Source organism: Hemiscyllium ocellatum, chromosome 23 (genome assembly GCF_020745735.1).
Source record: "Hemiscyllium ocellatum isolate sHemOce1 chromosome 23, sHemOce1.pat.X.cur, whole genome shotgun sequence".
NCBI classification, from domain to species: domain Eukaryota; kingdom Metazoa; phylum Chordata; class Chondrichthyes; order Orectolobiformes; family Hemiscylliidae; genus Hemiscyllium; species Hemiscyllium ocellatum.
In genome coordinates this window covers 27602204-27617507 of record NC_083423.1, presented here as the reverse complement: position 1 = coordinate 27617507, position 15304 = coordinate 27602204, and the positions used below count along the sequence as shown (strand labels likewise).

At 40.2% G+C, this 15304-nt stretch overlaps 1 protein-coding gene across 2 annotated transcripts in view; it reads left to right on the top strand.

The window, feature by feature from the left end:
• The window catches only part of magi2a (membrane associated guanylate kinase, WW and PDZ domain containing 2a), a 241663-nt gene that overhangs the window by 131065 nt on the left and 95294 nt on the right, over nucleotides 1-15304 (top strand). For both annotated transcript variants that reach the window (XM_060842832.1, XM_060842833.1), the window contains exon 10: nucleotides 3388-3419. In XM_060842832.1, the coding sequence (XP_060698815.1) occupies nucleotides 3388-3419 (32 nt within the window). The remainder of the gene's footprint in view (nucleotides 1-3387; nucleotides 3420-15304) is intronic.

Here is a 15304-nt window from a genome sequence, read left to right as displayed (position 1 = left end):
TATATGGCTATTAACAATTCTAATAAGACTTGACAAGCCATTAAACTTTGTAAGGATAATAGCACACTATTCCCCATAATTATATCTCCTCATTAGTTCAATAGAATGTCTTTTTTCCTATTCAGCATTTATGTTCAGTTAGCTTCCAAAGCATTCTATTACTGCAACATTAAAAATGTTCACTTTTTGCAACTGTTGAAGTGGCGACTTCAAATTAAAATACTGTATCCTTAGTTTTGAAATATACTAAACACTGAATTTCTTTTAATTGTGGCTTTTAGATTTGACAAAATCTGTGATGAGAGCTCTTCTATTTCCATTCATGTTCCCCTTACCAATGTCATCAATTTGCATTTTCCACATTAATGATTATGTATTTGTCCATTCTGATTTGGGGGTGCCAGTGTTGGACTGGAGTGGAAAAGTTAAAAATCACGCAACACTAGGTTTAGACCGACAGGTTTATTTGGAAGCAGTAGCTGTCGGAGCGTTTCTCCTTCAGGAGGTTGTGGAGTATAAGATCATAAGACACAGAATTTATAGCAAAAGTTTACAGTGTGATGCAATTGAAGTTATGTATTGAAAAATACCTGGGTTGTTTGTTAATTCTCTCATCTTTTAGAATGGTTTCAGTTTTTTGATTAGATTAGATTAGACTTACAGTGTGGAAACAGGCCCTTCGGCCTAACAAGTCCACACTGACCCGCCGAAGCGCAACCCACCCATACCCCTACATTTACCCCTTACCTAACACTACGGGCAATTTAGCTTGGCCAATTCACCTGACCCGCACATCTTTGTGACTGTGGGAGGAAACCGGAGCACCCGGAGGAAACCCACGCAGACACGGGGAGAACGTGCAAACTCCACACAGTCAGTCGCCTGAGTCGGGAATTGAACCCAGGTCTGACAGGCGCTGTGAGGCAGCAGTGCTAACCACTGTGCCACCGTGCCGCCCAGTGAGGTCACCTGTTGTGTGACATGAATCCAAGTTTTCCGGTTGAGGCCATCCCCATGGGTACCAAACTTGGCTATAATGACCATCCCTAACAAGAAACAATCTCACCATTATCCCTTGATATTCATTAGAACTAACATAGCTGTATTTCCCACTGTCAACCTGTGGGAGATTACCATTAATAAGAAACCAAACTGGACCAGCCATATAAATGCTATGGCTTAACGGCAAGTCAGAAGCTGGAAATTCTGCAGTGAATAACTCGTCTCACTACCTGCCCATCATCTATGAGCCACAAGTCAGCAGTGTGATGGAATAGTGTCCAATTGCCTGGATAGTTGCAACTGAAGCAATACTCAAAATGCTTAACAGCATCCAGAACAAGAATCGTGCTTGAATGACATCCCCGCTCCACCTTCAATATTCACTCCCATACCATTAAAGCAGCAGTGTGTGCCATTTATGAGATGCACTGCAGTAACTCACCAATGCTTTTTCAACAGCACCTTTCAAAACCTTGGTGTCTACCACCTAGAAGATCAAGGGAACACCGCCATTTGCAAGTTCCCCTCCAAGCTATACACCATCCTGATTTGTAACTTTTTCACCTTTTCCATTCCTTCTCTGACACTCAATTCATATCCTGGAAGTCCCTTTGTAACAGAACTGTGGATGTCCCTACACCAAAGACTGCAGTGGTTCAAGAAAATGGCTCACCATTAGCCTCTCCAGGCCAGTAAGGGATGGGCAATAAATGCTGGCCCAGTCAGCAATCACCACAATCCATGATCAGTAAAATAAAGATTAATAACTGACTTAACAGAAATCAATTTCACATTTAACTACAGACCACCAGTTACTGATCAGCTGCTTCCCTTGTGCTGATAGAACTTTGCAATTTGTGAATGATTTGGATGAAGGAATCAAAGTATGCTGATTATGCAAAGATATATAGGAAAACAAGTTGTGTAGAGAACAAGGAAGATTGTAAAGGGATGTAGAGTTTGTGTAAAGTGGGCAAAGAGCTGGTAAGTGTTGGAATCAATTCAGAAAAAGGTTTACTATACCAATACCTGTCCAACTTTGCTTTATGATGCAAAGTTGGACAGGTTAGGCTTGTACCCCCTGAAGTTTGGAAGAGTAACAAGTGGCTTGGCTGAAACATATAAGGTCCTCAGGGGTCTTTACTGGATGAATGTGGAAAGAATGTTTCCTCTTTGTGGGAGAATCTAGAATAAGAGGTCACTGTTTTCAAATAAGGGTCTTACATTTAAGACAGATGAGAATCTTCTTTTAGAAAGTGGGTGGCACAGTGGTTAGCACTGCTGCCTCACAGCGCCAGAGACCCGGGTTCAATTCCCACCTCAGGCGACTGTGTGGAGTGTGCAGTCAGGTGAATTGGCCATGCTAAATTGCCCGTAGTCTTAGGTGAAGGGGTAAAAGTAGGTATGGGTGGGTTGCGCTTCAGCAGGTCAGTGTGGACTTGTTGGGCCGAAGGGGTTGTTTCCACACTGTAAGTAATCTAATCTAATCTAAAGTCTTGAAACTTTATTTGGAATTCCCTTCCTAAACGATATTGGAAGCAAAGTCTTTAAACATTTTATGGCAGAGATGTACAGATTCAAGCTGTGGAGAGAGTGAAAGACTATCAGGTGTAGGCAGTTAGGCAGGAATGTGGAGTAATCAGATTAGCAATCATTTTATTGAATTGTGATTTAGATTTGACAGGCTAAGTGGCCTATGTCTACTTCTAATTTGTATGGACATTGCTTATTTTGTGAGGAGTTAACCAAAATATTTCTCAACTCTTCGTATCATGTGAATATGTCATGTAAAAGCAATCAATTGCAAACACAACAGGGGTTTTTGAAAATTATGAATCAAATGGGGAAACATGCTTTGAAAATTATTAAGTTGATGAATATTCTGAGGAAACAGTTAGATCAGCATGTGTTTTAATGACTGAGCAGAAGTAAAAGTGGCACTTGAATTACTTTCACCTTTATTACTCTTGTTTAGCAAATCACCTGTTTGCTTCTTTAGTTATTTAATTGATTAACGTGGTCACAGATTACTTCATGGGGCTGAGTGTATGAATAGAAATTCTGCAAGGTTTTCGCAAGAGTGTTGATGGAGAAGCCCAAAAATGTTCAGAGGTTCTGGCACAATATGAATAACTGAATTCTGCCATCATTTCCCAGGACTTGTACAGTGCAAAACAAATTAAATAGTGTATAAGTCAATTAAATTCTAGGTTGATCATGTGCATTCTTATTTGATACTGTATTTGTAACACTCTGCTTTGTGAAGTAGCAAAAATGTTATCACTTGACACTCTAAACATAAACATCTAAACAAAGTGGGGTTCATTGTGTTAAGCCACTTCAATCTTGACATTTTTATTTTTTATCTTTTTTGATCTTTTGCAGGTTTTTTCTCACCTTGGAAGAGTTCAAAACAAGTAAGTGCTACCTTTGGTTTCAGCAACAGTATTGTTGTTGCAACTTTGAAATCAGTCAAGTTTTTATTTTGGAATGAAACAGCTTGGCTAGAATTATTGCTGTGATATTGTATCCAGCTAGGAAAGTGATTAACGTAAACTTTTGTCTCTAAACTGACTCTATCTAGCAGTTTGATAATATGAAAACATTAATAATAAGAAATAACAGTGAAAAACCCTTTTGTGTACAAGTTTTTTTTGTGACGGTTTATGCTACATGAATTTGTGCCAGATAATCTCACAGTACTTCTCAAGGGGAAAAAAAAGGCTTCTGTTAGGATGAAACACGAAGGCTCAGTTAGTGTGCTTAAGAATTACAAGTTAGCCAGGAAATACATAGAGAGAGCTACGAAGATAGGATCAAGGAAAACCCTAAGGCTTTCTTACAGGTATACCAGGAATAAAAGAATGACTTGAGTAAGATTAAAGATAGTAGTGAGAAGTGTGCGTGGAGTCAGAGGAGATAGGGGAAGTGCTAAATGAATATTTTTCGTCAGTATTCACACTGGAAAAAGACAATGTTTTCAAGGAGAATACTGAGATACAGGCTACTAGCGTAAATGGGATTGAGGTACACAAGGGGGAAGTATTAGCAATTCTGGAAAGTATGAAAAAGCTAAATCCCCTGGGCTGGATGGGATTTATCCTAGCATTCTCTGGGAAGCCAGGGAGGAGATTGCAGAGCCTTTGGTTTTGATCTTTATGTCATCATTGTATACAGTATTGGTGCCAGAAGACTGGAGGATAGCAAATGTTTTCCCCTTGTTCAAGAAGGGGAGTACAGACATACCTGGTAATTACAGACCAGTCCGCCTTACTTTGGTTGTGGGTAAAGTGATGGGAAAGGTTACAAGAGATAGGATTTAAAATCATCTGGAAAGAAATAAGTAGATTAGGGATAGTCAACACGGTTTTGTGAAGAGTAGGTCGTGCCTCACAAACCTTATTCATTTATTTGAGAAGGTGACCAAACAAGTGGATGAGGGTAAAACAGTTGATGTGGTATATATGGATCTCAGTAAGGTGTTTAATAAGATTCCCCACAGTAGGCTATTGCACAAAATACAGAGGCATGGGATTGAGGGTGATTTAGCAGTTTGGATCAGAAATTGACGGAAAGAAGACAGAGGGTGGTGGTTGATTTGAAATATTCATCCTGGAGTTCAGTTACTAGTGGTGTACCACAAGGATTGGTTTTGAAACCACTGTTGTTTGTCATTTTATAAAGGACCTGATGAGGGCATAGAAGGATGGGCTAGTAAACGTGCGGATTACACTAAGATGGGTAGAGTTGTGGATAGTGCCGAAGGATGGTTTGGGTTACAGAGGGACATAGATAAGCTACAGAACTGGGCTCAGAGATGGCAAGTGAAGTTAAATGTGGAAACGTGTGAGGTGATTTCCTTTGGAGGGAGCAACAGGAATACAGACTACTGGACGAATGATAAGATTCTTGGTGGTGTAGATAAACAGAGTCAAGTACATAGATCACTGAAAATTGCTACCAGGTTTGATAGTTGTTAAGAAGGTTACGGTGTGTTAGCTCTTATTAGTGGAGGGATTGAGTTTTGGAACCATGAGGTCATGCTGCAGCTGTACAAAACTCTTGTGCGACTGCTGTTGGAGTTTTGCGTACAGTTCTGGTCACCGCATTATAGGAAGGATATGGAAGATTCGGAAGGAGTTCAGAGGAGACTTTACTAGGATGTTGCCTAGTATGGAGGGAAGGTATTCTGAGGAAAGGCTGAGGGACTTGAGGCTGTTTTTATTAGAAAGAAGAAGGTTGAAAGGTGACTTAATTGAAACATATATGATAATCAGCGGGTTAGATAGGGTAGACAGTGAAAGCCTTTTTCCTCGGATGGTGATGGGTAGCACAATGGGACATAGCTTTAGATTGAGGGGGTTATACATATAGGAGAGATATCAGAGGTAGTTTCTTTACTCAGAGTAGTAGTGGCGTGGAACAGCCTTACTGCAACAGGAGTAGATGCACCAACCTTAAGGACATTTAAATGGTCATTGGATAGGCATAAGGACAAAAATGCTTGGATGCTGCCTGAACTGCTGTGCTCTTCCAGCACCACTAATCCAGAATAAGGACAAAAATGGAATAGTATAGGTTAGATGGGCTTCACATTGGTTTCATAGGTCAGTGCGACATTGAGGGCTGAGGGACCTGTACCGCGCTGTAATGTTCTATGTTCTAGTACAACTGGACCCTTGATTAAATAGGCCAGTGAGCCGAGGAGTGGCACATGGGTTTAATTTGGCTGAATGTGAGATGTTGCATTTTAGTAAATGACATCAGCGCAGGATTTATACACGTAATGGTAAGATCCTGGGGAATATTGCCGAATAACGAGGCCTTTGCATGCAGCTTTATAGATTCTTGTAAGTGGAGTTGCAGGTAGACAAGATAGTGAAGAAGTTAGTTGGTATGCTTGCCTTTATTGGTCAGTGCACTGAGTAAAGGAGTTGGGAGGTCATGCTGCAACTGTACAGAATAGTGGTTAGGCCAATTTTGGAATAATGTGTTCAATTCTAGTCTCCCTGCTATGGGAAAGATATTGTGCAACTTGACAGGGTTCAACTTGAAAGATTTACAAGGCTGTTGCTGGGGTTGGAGGATTTGAGCCAAATTGAGAGGCTGAATAGGCTGGGGCTATTTTCCCTGAAGCATTGGAGACTGAGGGGTGACCTTATAGAGGTTTATAAAATAATCAGGGTATGGATAGAGTGAATAGTCAAGGTCTTTTCCTCCAGGTCCAAAACTAGGGGGAATAGGTTTAAGGTGAGAGGGGAAAGATTTAAAAGGGACCTAAAGGGCAATTCTTTCATACAGAAGGTGGTGCATGTATGGAATGAACCACCAGAGGAGGTGTTGGAGGTCAGTACAATTACAACATTTAAAAGGCATCTAAATGGGTACATGAATAGGATTGGTTTAGAGGATTATGGACCAAATGCTGACAAAGGGACGAGATTAATTTAGGATAGCTAACCGATATGGGCGAGTTAGACCGAAGGTCTGTTTCCATGCTGTACAACTCTGACTCTAATATATTCCATGGCCCCTGCTGATGTCACTCTGAAATAAGCCTTTAAAGCACAAAGAAAATTACAGACCAAAAAGACAAAATGCTGGAAAATCTCCACAAGTCTGGCAGCATCTGTAAGGAGAGAAAAGAGCTGACATTTCGAGTCTAACTGACCCTTTGTCAAAGCTGCTGAGATTTTCCAGCATTTTCTCTTTTTGGTTTCAGATTCCAGCATCCGCAGTAATTTGCCTTTATCCAAAGAAAATTACAGCACAGGAACAGGCCCTTCGGACCTCCAAGCCTGCGCCAATCCAGGTCCTCTGTCTAAACCCGTCACCTATTTTCTAAGAGTCTGTATCCCTCTGCTCCCTACCCAATCATCCATCTGTCTAGATATATCTTAAATGCCAGTGTCTACCACCTCCGCTGGCTACGCATTCTAGGCACCCACCCTCACAGTCTCCCTAAAGAATTTTCTTCGCAAATCTCCCTTAAACTTATCCCCTCTCACATTGAACTTCTGACCCCTAGTAATTGAGTCCCCCCACCCTGGGAAAAAGTTTCTTGCTATCCACCCTATCCATATCTCTCATGATTTTATAGACCTCAATCGGGTTCCCCCCTCAACCTCTGTCTTTCTAATCTTCATCTACTCAACCCCTCTTCATAGCTAGCACCCTCCATACCAGGCAACATCATGGTGATCCTTTTCTGCACCCTCTCCAAAGTGTCCACATCTTTTTGGTAATGTGGTGACCAGAACTGTACACAGTATTTCAAATGTGGCCAAACCAAAGTCCTTTACAAGTATAACATGACCTGCCAACTCTTGGACTCATTACCCCATCCGATGAAGGAAAACATGTCATCTGCCTTCTTGACAACTCTATTGACCTGCGTTGCCACCTTCAGGATACAATGGACCTGAACACCTAAATCACTCTGTACATCAATTTTCCCCAGGGCATTTCCATTTACTGTTTAGTTCGCTCTTGAATTGGATCTTCTAAAATGCATCACCTCACGTTTGCCTGGATTGAACTCCATCTGCCATTTCTCCACCCAACTCTCCAATCTATCTATATTCTGCTGCATTCTCTAACACTGAGCTGAAAATGTGTTGCTGGTTAAAGCACAGCAGGTTAGGCAGCATCCAAGGAACAGGAAATTCGACGTCTCGGGCCAGAGCCCTTCATCAGGAATATTGCTTTAACCAGCAACACATTTTCAGCTCTGATCTCCAGCATCTGCAGACCTCACTTTTTACTCTGCATTCTCTAACAGTCTCCTTCGCTATCTACTACTCCACCGATCTTAATGTTATCTGCAAATCTGCTACTCCACCAATCTTAGTTATGAAAAAAGATAGTTAAAGTTCTAAGTTGGGGTAGGTCAATTTTGATGGTATTATGAATTTTCAAAAGTTGCTTGGGGGAAGCTGTTCGCAGTTAAAGGCAAGTGGGAGACTTTTAAAGTGAGCTAACAAAAGTTCAGGGCCAGCATGTTCCTCGTAATGTGAAAGGCAAGGCTGGCGGAGTAGGAACACTGAATGACTAGAAATATTGAGGCTCAGGTCAAGAAAAAGAAGGCATATGTCAGATATAGGCAGTTTGGATAAAATGAATCCCTTGAAGGGTATAGGGGATGTAGGAGTACACTTAAGAGGAGAATCAAGAGGGAAAAAGGGGGACCTGAGATATCTTTGGTAGATAAGGTAAAGGAGAATCCAAAAAGATTCGACAAGAATATTAAGGGCAAGACAGTAAAGTCGGAGCTTTTGCCCGAAACGTCGATTCTCCAGCTCCTCAGATGCTGCCTGACCTGTGCTTTTCCAGCACCACACTCTTGACAGTAACTAGGAAGAGAATAGGGCCCCTTAAAGATCAAAGAGGTCTTCTATGTGTGGAAGCAAAGGAGATGGTGTGAGATCCTAAATGAATATTTCTCAGTATTTATCATGGAGAAAAACCTAGGAACTAGCGAACTTGGGAAAGTAAGTAGTGATGTCTTGAAAAAGTCCATAATAGAGATGCTGGAGGTTTTAAAAACATAAAAGTAGGTAAATCCCTGGGATCTGATCAAGTGTATCTTGGGACATTGTGCAAGGCTGGGAAGGAAATTGCTGGGGTCCTAACAAAGGTATTTGGATCACTGATGGCCATCAGTAAGCTGCCAGAAAACTGGAGACTAATGTAATGCCATTATAAAGAAAGGCTACAAGGAAAAGCCAGGGACTACAGTCTGGTGAGTCTAATGTCAGTCGTAGGTAAATTGTTGGACGGGCTTCTGAAACAAAAGTGTGGTGCTAGAAAAGCACAGCAGGTCAGACAGCATCCGAAGAGCAGGAGAATCGACATTTCAGGCTTAAGCCCTTCATCAGGAAATGGGATTCTGAAAGACAGGATCTACATACGTTTGGAAAGGCAGGGACTGATTAGGGATAGTTATCAAACCTCTGTGCATGGGAAATTGTGTCTCTCAAATTTGTTTGATTTCGTTGAAGAAGTGACCAAGAAGATAGATGGGGGCAGAGAGGTAAACTTTGTCTGAATGGATTTTAGCAAGGCCTTTGACAAGGAACCAGATGGTAAACTGGTTAGTAAGGTTAGGTCACATGGGAGGAAGTGAAGATGCAGATGCTGGAGATCAGATTCAAAAAGTGTGGTGCAGGAAAGGTATAGCACGTCAGCATCTGAGGAGCAGGAGAGTCAAGCACAAGCCCTTAATCAGGAATGTGGGGATCCAAGAAGAGCTAGCCAATTGGATACAAAACTTGGTGTGATGGTAGGAGATTGTTTGTTTTTTCAGACTGGAGGCCTGTGACCAGTGGCATGCTGCAAGATCGGCGCTTTGTCCATCATTGTTCATCATTTACACATACAGTTTGGATAAGAATATAGGAGGCATGGTTAGTAACATCAGAGTTGGTAGTGTTAGTATACAGTGAAGGTTATCTAAGAGTACAACGGAATCTTGATCAATGGGGCCATGAGCCGAAAAATGGCAGATGGAGTTTAATTTGGTTAAATGCAAGATCTTACGTTTTGGTAAGACAAACCATGGCAGGACTTACTCAGTTAATGGTAGGTTCCTGGGTATTATTGTCAAAAAGGGAGACCTAGGAATGCAGGTACCTAGTTTCTTGAAAATAGCATACCGGTAGACAGAATGCTGAAGAAGGCATTTAACATGCTTGCTTTCATCAGACAGAGCACTGAGTACAGGAGTTGGGATGTTATGTTTCAGCTGTACAAGATATTGCTAAGATCACTTTTGAAGTACTGCATACAATTCTGGTCGCCCTACTATAGGAAGGATGTTATTAACCTGGAAAGGGTGCACAAAAGGTTTACAAGTATATTACTGAGATTGGAAGGTTTGAGTTATAAGGAGAGGCTGGGACTTTTTTCCCTGAAGTGTAGGAAGTTGAGGGTGATCTTATAGAGATTTATAAAATCATGAGGGGAATAAATAAGGTGAATAACTGAGATTTATTCCCTAGGCTAGGGGGCCCAAACCTAGAGGTCATAGTTTTAAGGTGAGAGGAAAAAGATTTAAAAGGGACCCGGGATGTAATTTTTTCACACAGAGGGTGGCGTATACAGTATATGGAATAAGCTACCAGAGTAAGTGATAAACACGAGTACAGTTGTAATATTTAAAAGACATTGGGACAGGTACATGTTTAGGAAGATTTAGAGGGATAGAGGCCAAATGCAGGCAAATGGGATTACTTCAGTTTAGAAAACCTGGTCGGCATGGAGGGGCTGAGTCAGAGGGTGCGTTTCTATGCTGCATGACTCTGACTCTATGAGAATGGCAGACAATGACTGCCATCTCAATTCTCAAAAGTAAAATACTACTGATGCAGGGAATCTGAAATAAAGCACAAAATACTCTGCAAACCAGGCGACATTTGTGGAGAAAGGTACAAAGTTAAGATTCCACATTAATGACTTTTCATCAAAATTGGTAAAAGCTAGACATGTAATAAGGTTTAAGCAAGTGCTAATAAAAAGTGTAGAAGAGGAGAAAGACAAAAAGGGCAACCTGATGAGGGTTAAAGGCAAAGGGACCAAATGATGAATGTGATGATGGTTAAAACAAAAGCAGCTGGAAATGGGACAAGTAAATAAACAAAAAGTGGTCTAGTGTGCAAATTCACCAAGAAATAATGAAAGTTCAAGCACATATGTACACAAATCCTTAAGTGGAATAACACACCTGTGTTGCAAGTAGTCAAGTATACAAAGGTTAATGTTATGCCACTCCCAAAGTATTCTTCCAGTAGTTTAAAAAAAACTACTGAAGCAAGTAGTCGTAGTTCGTGTGAGTGACAACATTAAGATGAAATCACAGAAAGGTAAATTTTAATTGGACAAACTACCGAATCATTATCAGAGTTGAGCTTTGGTCAGGTACAAACTCCAATGCTCTTCAAAAGAATGGGCTTAAGCAGAAAATTGGAACATGTGAGGAGCAGTTGTCACCTCGATCAAGTAGAAGTGAATGATATGCAGTCACAAGAAAGAATTGGATTCTTAGAAGCTAAAACTGTCAAAGAGTCTTCGGAGAGAGTAGGTGTGAATTGTGGTACAGAATCAGTCATGTTCATGTTGAGTGGTGGAATAGGGTCAGTGGGCCTACTGACCTATTCCTGCCTTCTGTGTTTCTCAGGCTGCTGTCTGGTGAGCACAAAACACTTAATTATATCAATAATCATAAGGATGCTTCCAATTGTTTACTTATTTCAAAGGCATAACGCTATTCAATTTGTTTTAAAGCTTCAAGGCAATGCAGTAGTTTGTGATCACTCACAGAATATCTGAATGTTACATGGAAATGCCCTATGAAGGTTAGACAAGTCACAACAAGAAGGGAGCAAAAGAAAAATGATCAGGCTTAGTATCATTTTAGGCATGAATGCTCTAACACACTGACATTGATACAGACTCATAAAGGTGCTTATCCAAACATTTCAGACTTGGAAAGTTGAACAATAATAACAAAATTTGCAGACGAGAACTATTGGGGATATAGATTACACTTAATGTGAAGAGACACAAATCAAGTACAAATGGTAACAAACTTACAGAATGGGCATGTAAATGGCAAATGAGTTTCAATATACATAAATATCTAGTGTTGCATTTTGTACAAAAGAATAATAAGGCAACCTACTCCTTGTAAAATAAGAATTGAAATGGAATAGAGGAATAAAGGAATTGACCAGTACAGATTCATAATAAATTTGGAGTCATTTCAGGCCACCAAATAATAATGGCAATGTGGGGCATGGTATCAATCAGGAGTTTTTAAAAAAGCCTGTAGCATGGGCAACAGTTACCATGACTAACTTCAAACTGCTTTTAGAGCAAGTAAACCAGTTGAGTACCATAGCTGTAGAGAACACGTTTCTGAAGTGTAGTAGGGATAATTTTCTAGAGTGGTATGGTGAAGAGCTAACTGGACAACATGCTATTTTAGATCTGGTATCATGTAATGGAGAAGGGCTAATTAGCAAACTTGTTGTAAAAGAATTTCTCTGGATAAGTGACCACACAATGACAAAATTGAAAGTGAGGTAGTTCATTCTGAAGGATGTTAAATTTGAAAAAGGGGAATTATCAAGGTATGAGGCACAAATTGATTGAAGTCGAGTGGAATATTAAAAAGCATAACTGAATCTAGACAATGGATAGTTTTTAAACTGACTTAGAACAACTATACATTCCTTCAAGGTACAAAATCCTCAAAATGTCAATCAACCATGGCAAACGAAGGACATTTGAAGATTATGATGTGGAGGTGACAGTGTTGGATGAGGGTGCACAAAGTCAGAAATCACATGATGCCAAGTTATAGTCCAAAGGTTTATATGAAATCTCAAGCTTTCAGAGCGCTGCTCCTTTATCAGGAGAAGTGGAGGGAAGTGCATATGCGCAGAATTTATAAGTGGTGACATAATTGCAAGATAATTCTTGGTAATTAAGAGTATCAAAAGATAGTACAAATGATATGAGTGAGTTGTCAGCAGGCTAAAATAACAAGTCTTTCCAGGTGATCAAAATTGTCAAATGGTGTGAGTAAAGTGTCAACAGCTGAACAGCAAGAAAAAAGGTTACTTTGACCTGATTAATTAAGGCAGAATGGATCATAGGTCATTGCTGTTGACTCTTTATTCACACTGTTTGCCACTTTTGATCACTTGGAAAGACTTATTATTCAATCTGCTGACACTCACTCACACCATTTGTACTATCTTTTGACATTCATATTTACCTGAATTTATGTTGCAGTTATCTCTCCACCTATAAATTCTGAGCATGTGCATTTCCCTTCACTTAACCTGACGAAAGAGCAGTGCTTTGAAAGCTTGTGATCTCAAATAAACATGTTGGACTATAGCCTGGTGTTGTGTGACTTCTAATTTATGATTACATTAAATTAAAAGGCCTATAAAGTAGCCAAAAATAGAAGTAATTCTGAGGATTAGGAAGTTTATAGAATACAACAAAAGGCCAAGAAATTGATTAGAAATGAAAGAATAGGATATGAATACAATCTAGCAAAGAATATAAAAACAGACTGTAGAAGTTTCTATAAGTAGATAGAAAGGAAATCTTTGGCAAAACAAATATCAATCTATTAAGGGCTGAAACAGGAGAATTTATTATGGGGAATAGACAAATTGCAGAGAAGCTAATTGATTACTTGTGTCTATTTTTATTGAAGAAAATGAAATCTCCCAGAAGTAAAAATCCAAGTCACTGTGGAGAATGATATGCTGAAGGAAATAAGTAATAATAAGATTTTACTGAAAAAATTAACAGGACTGAAAGTTGATAAATCCTTACCACCCGATGGTTTCCATCCCAGTGTCATTGGTAAAATTTTAGAATCCATTATTAAGGGTGAGATTGCGGAGTACTTAGGAGTGCATGATAAAATAGGGTTAAGTTAGCACGACTTCATCAAGGGGAGATTATGCCCGACAAATTTGTATGAATTCTTTGAGGCAGTAATGAGCAAGTTCGATAAACAAAGTTCAGTGCACATGATTTATTTAGATTCTCAGAAGTCCTTTGACAAAGTGCCACACTGGAGATTGCTAAATAAGATGAGTCCATGGTGTTAGAGGCAATGTACTGCATGCATAGAGGTTTGGCTGACTGCCAGAAAGCAGAAAGGGTCTTTTCCAGGATGGCAGCCAGTGACTAGTGGAGTTCTGCACGGGTCAGTGTTCACAACTGTTCACAGCTATTCACATTATGCATTAATCATCTGGATAAAAGAACTAGGCAATGTTGGTGAGTTTGCAAATGACAAAAAGATAGGTGGAGGGCAGGTAGCTTTTGAGGAAGCAGAAAGGCTGTAGAAGGATTTGGACACGCTAGGACAGTGGACAAAGAAGTGGCTGAAGAAATCCAATATGGGGAAGTGTGAGGTTATGCATTTTGGCTGGACAGAATAAAGGCATATAATATTTTCTGTACAGGGAAAGCCTTCGGAATCTGAAGCACAAAGGTACTTGGGAGTCCTAGTTCAGGGTTCTCTTAAGGTTAACATGTAGGCTCAGTCGACAGTTAGGAAGTCAAATGCAATGTTAGCATTCATTTCAAGAGGGCTGGAATGCAGGAGCAGAGATGTGCTAAGGAAGGATAAGGCTCTGGTCAGACTACATTGGATTATTGTGAGCAGTTTTGGGCCTCCATCTAATGAAGGGTATGTTGGCATTGGAGGGGCTCCAGGGATGAAGAGTTTCTCATGTGAGGAGCAATTGAGGACTCTGGGACAGTATTCAATGGAGTTTAGAAGGACGAGGGGTTATGTGATTGAAACTTAGATTACTGAGAGGCCTGGATCGAACAAACATGGAGAAGGTGTTTCCACTATCAGAGATTAAGTCCCAAAGGCACAGCCTCAGAATGAAGGGATAACCCATTAGAACTGAAATGAGAAAGAATTTCCTCAGCCAGAGGGTGGTTAAGCTATGGAACACATTCTTGTAGAGATGAGTTATTGAGTGGATTTAAGACAGCAATAGATAGGTTCTCAATTAGCAAGGAAATCAGGAGTTACAGGGAGAAGGCAGGAAAATAGAATTTAGAAACATATCAACCATGATCGAATGGCAGAGTAGACTCATGGGCTAAATCTGTTCCTACATCTTATGATCTTTGGGGATATGACGTAATATACTGACATGGATTAATGATTAGCTAACAGACATAAAACAGAGAGTAGAAGTTAATGGGTCTTTCTCAGGTTGGCAGGCTGTGACTAGTAGGATACTGCAAGAATCAGTACTTAGGACATGGCTGTTCAAAATATATGTGAATGTTTTGCAGGTATGCACCAAAGGTAATATTTCTGTATTTGCACATGATATAAAGCTGTGTGAAAATGTTTGTTTTGAGGAAGATGTGACATGGCTTCAGGAGGATTTGGCGAGGCTTAGTGAATGGGCAAAAGTGTGGCAGATGGAAAATAATGTGGAAAAATGTGAGGTTATCCACTTTGATAATAGAACATGTCCAGAATGTTTTTTTCAATGGTAAGATTTTGGAAAGTGTAGATATGCAAGCCTCACTTGGAGTATTGTATGCAGTTTTGGTCTCTTTATCTCAGGAAAGATGAAATTGCCAGAAAGAAACCACAATGAAGGTTTGCTAGACTTTTCCAGGGATGATGGAGCTGCCCTATGAAGAGAGATTGGGCAAACTGCTCCTGTATTCTCTAGTGTTTTGAAGAATGAGAGGTGAGTAAAAAGCATTGAAGGATTTGATCATATTGAATGGTGGG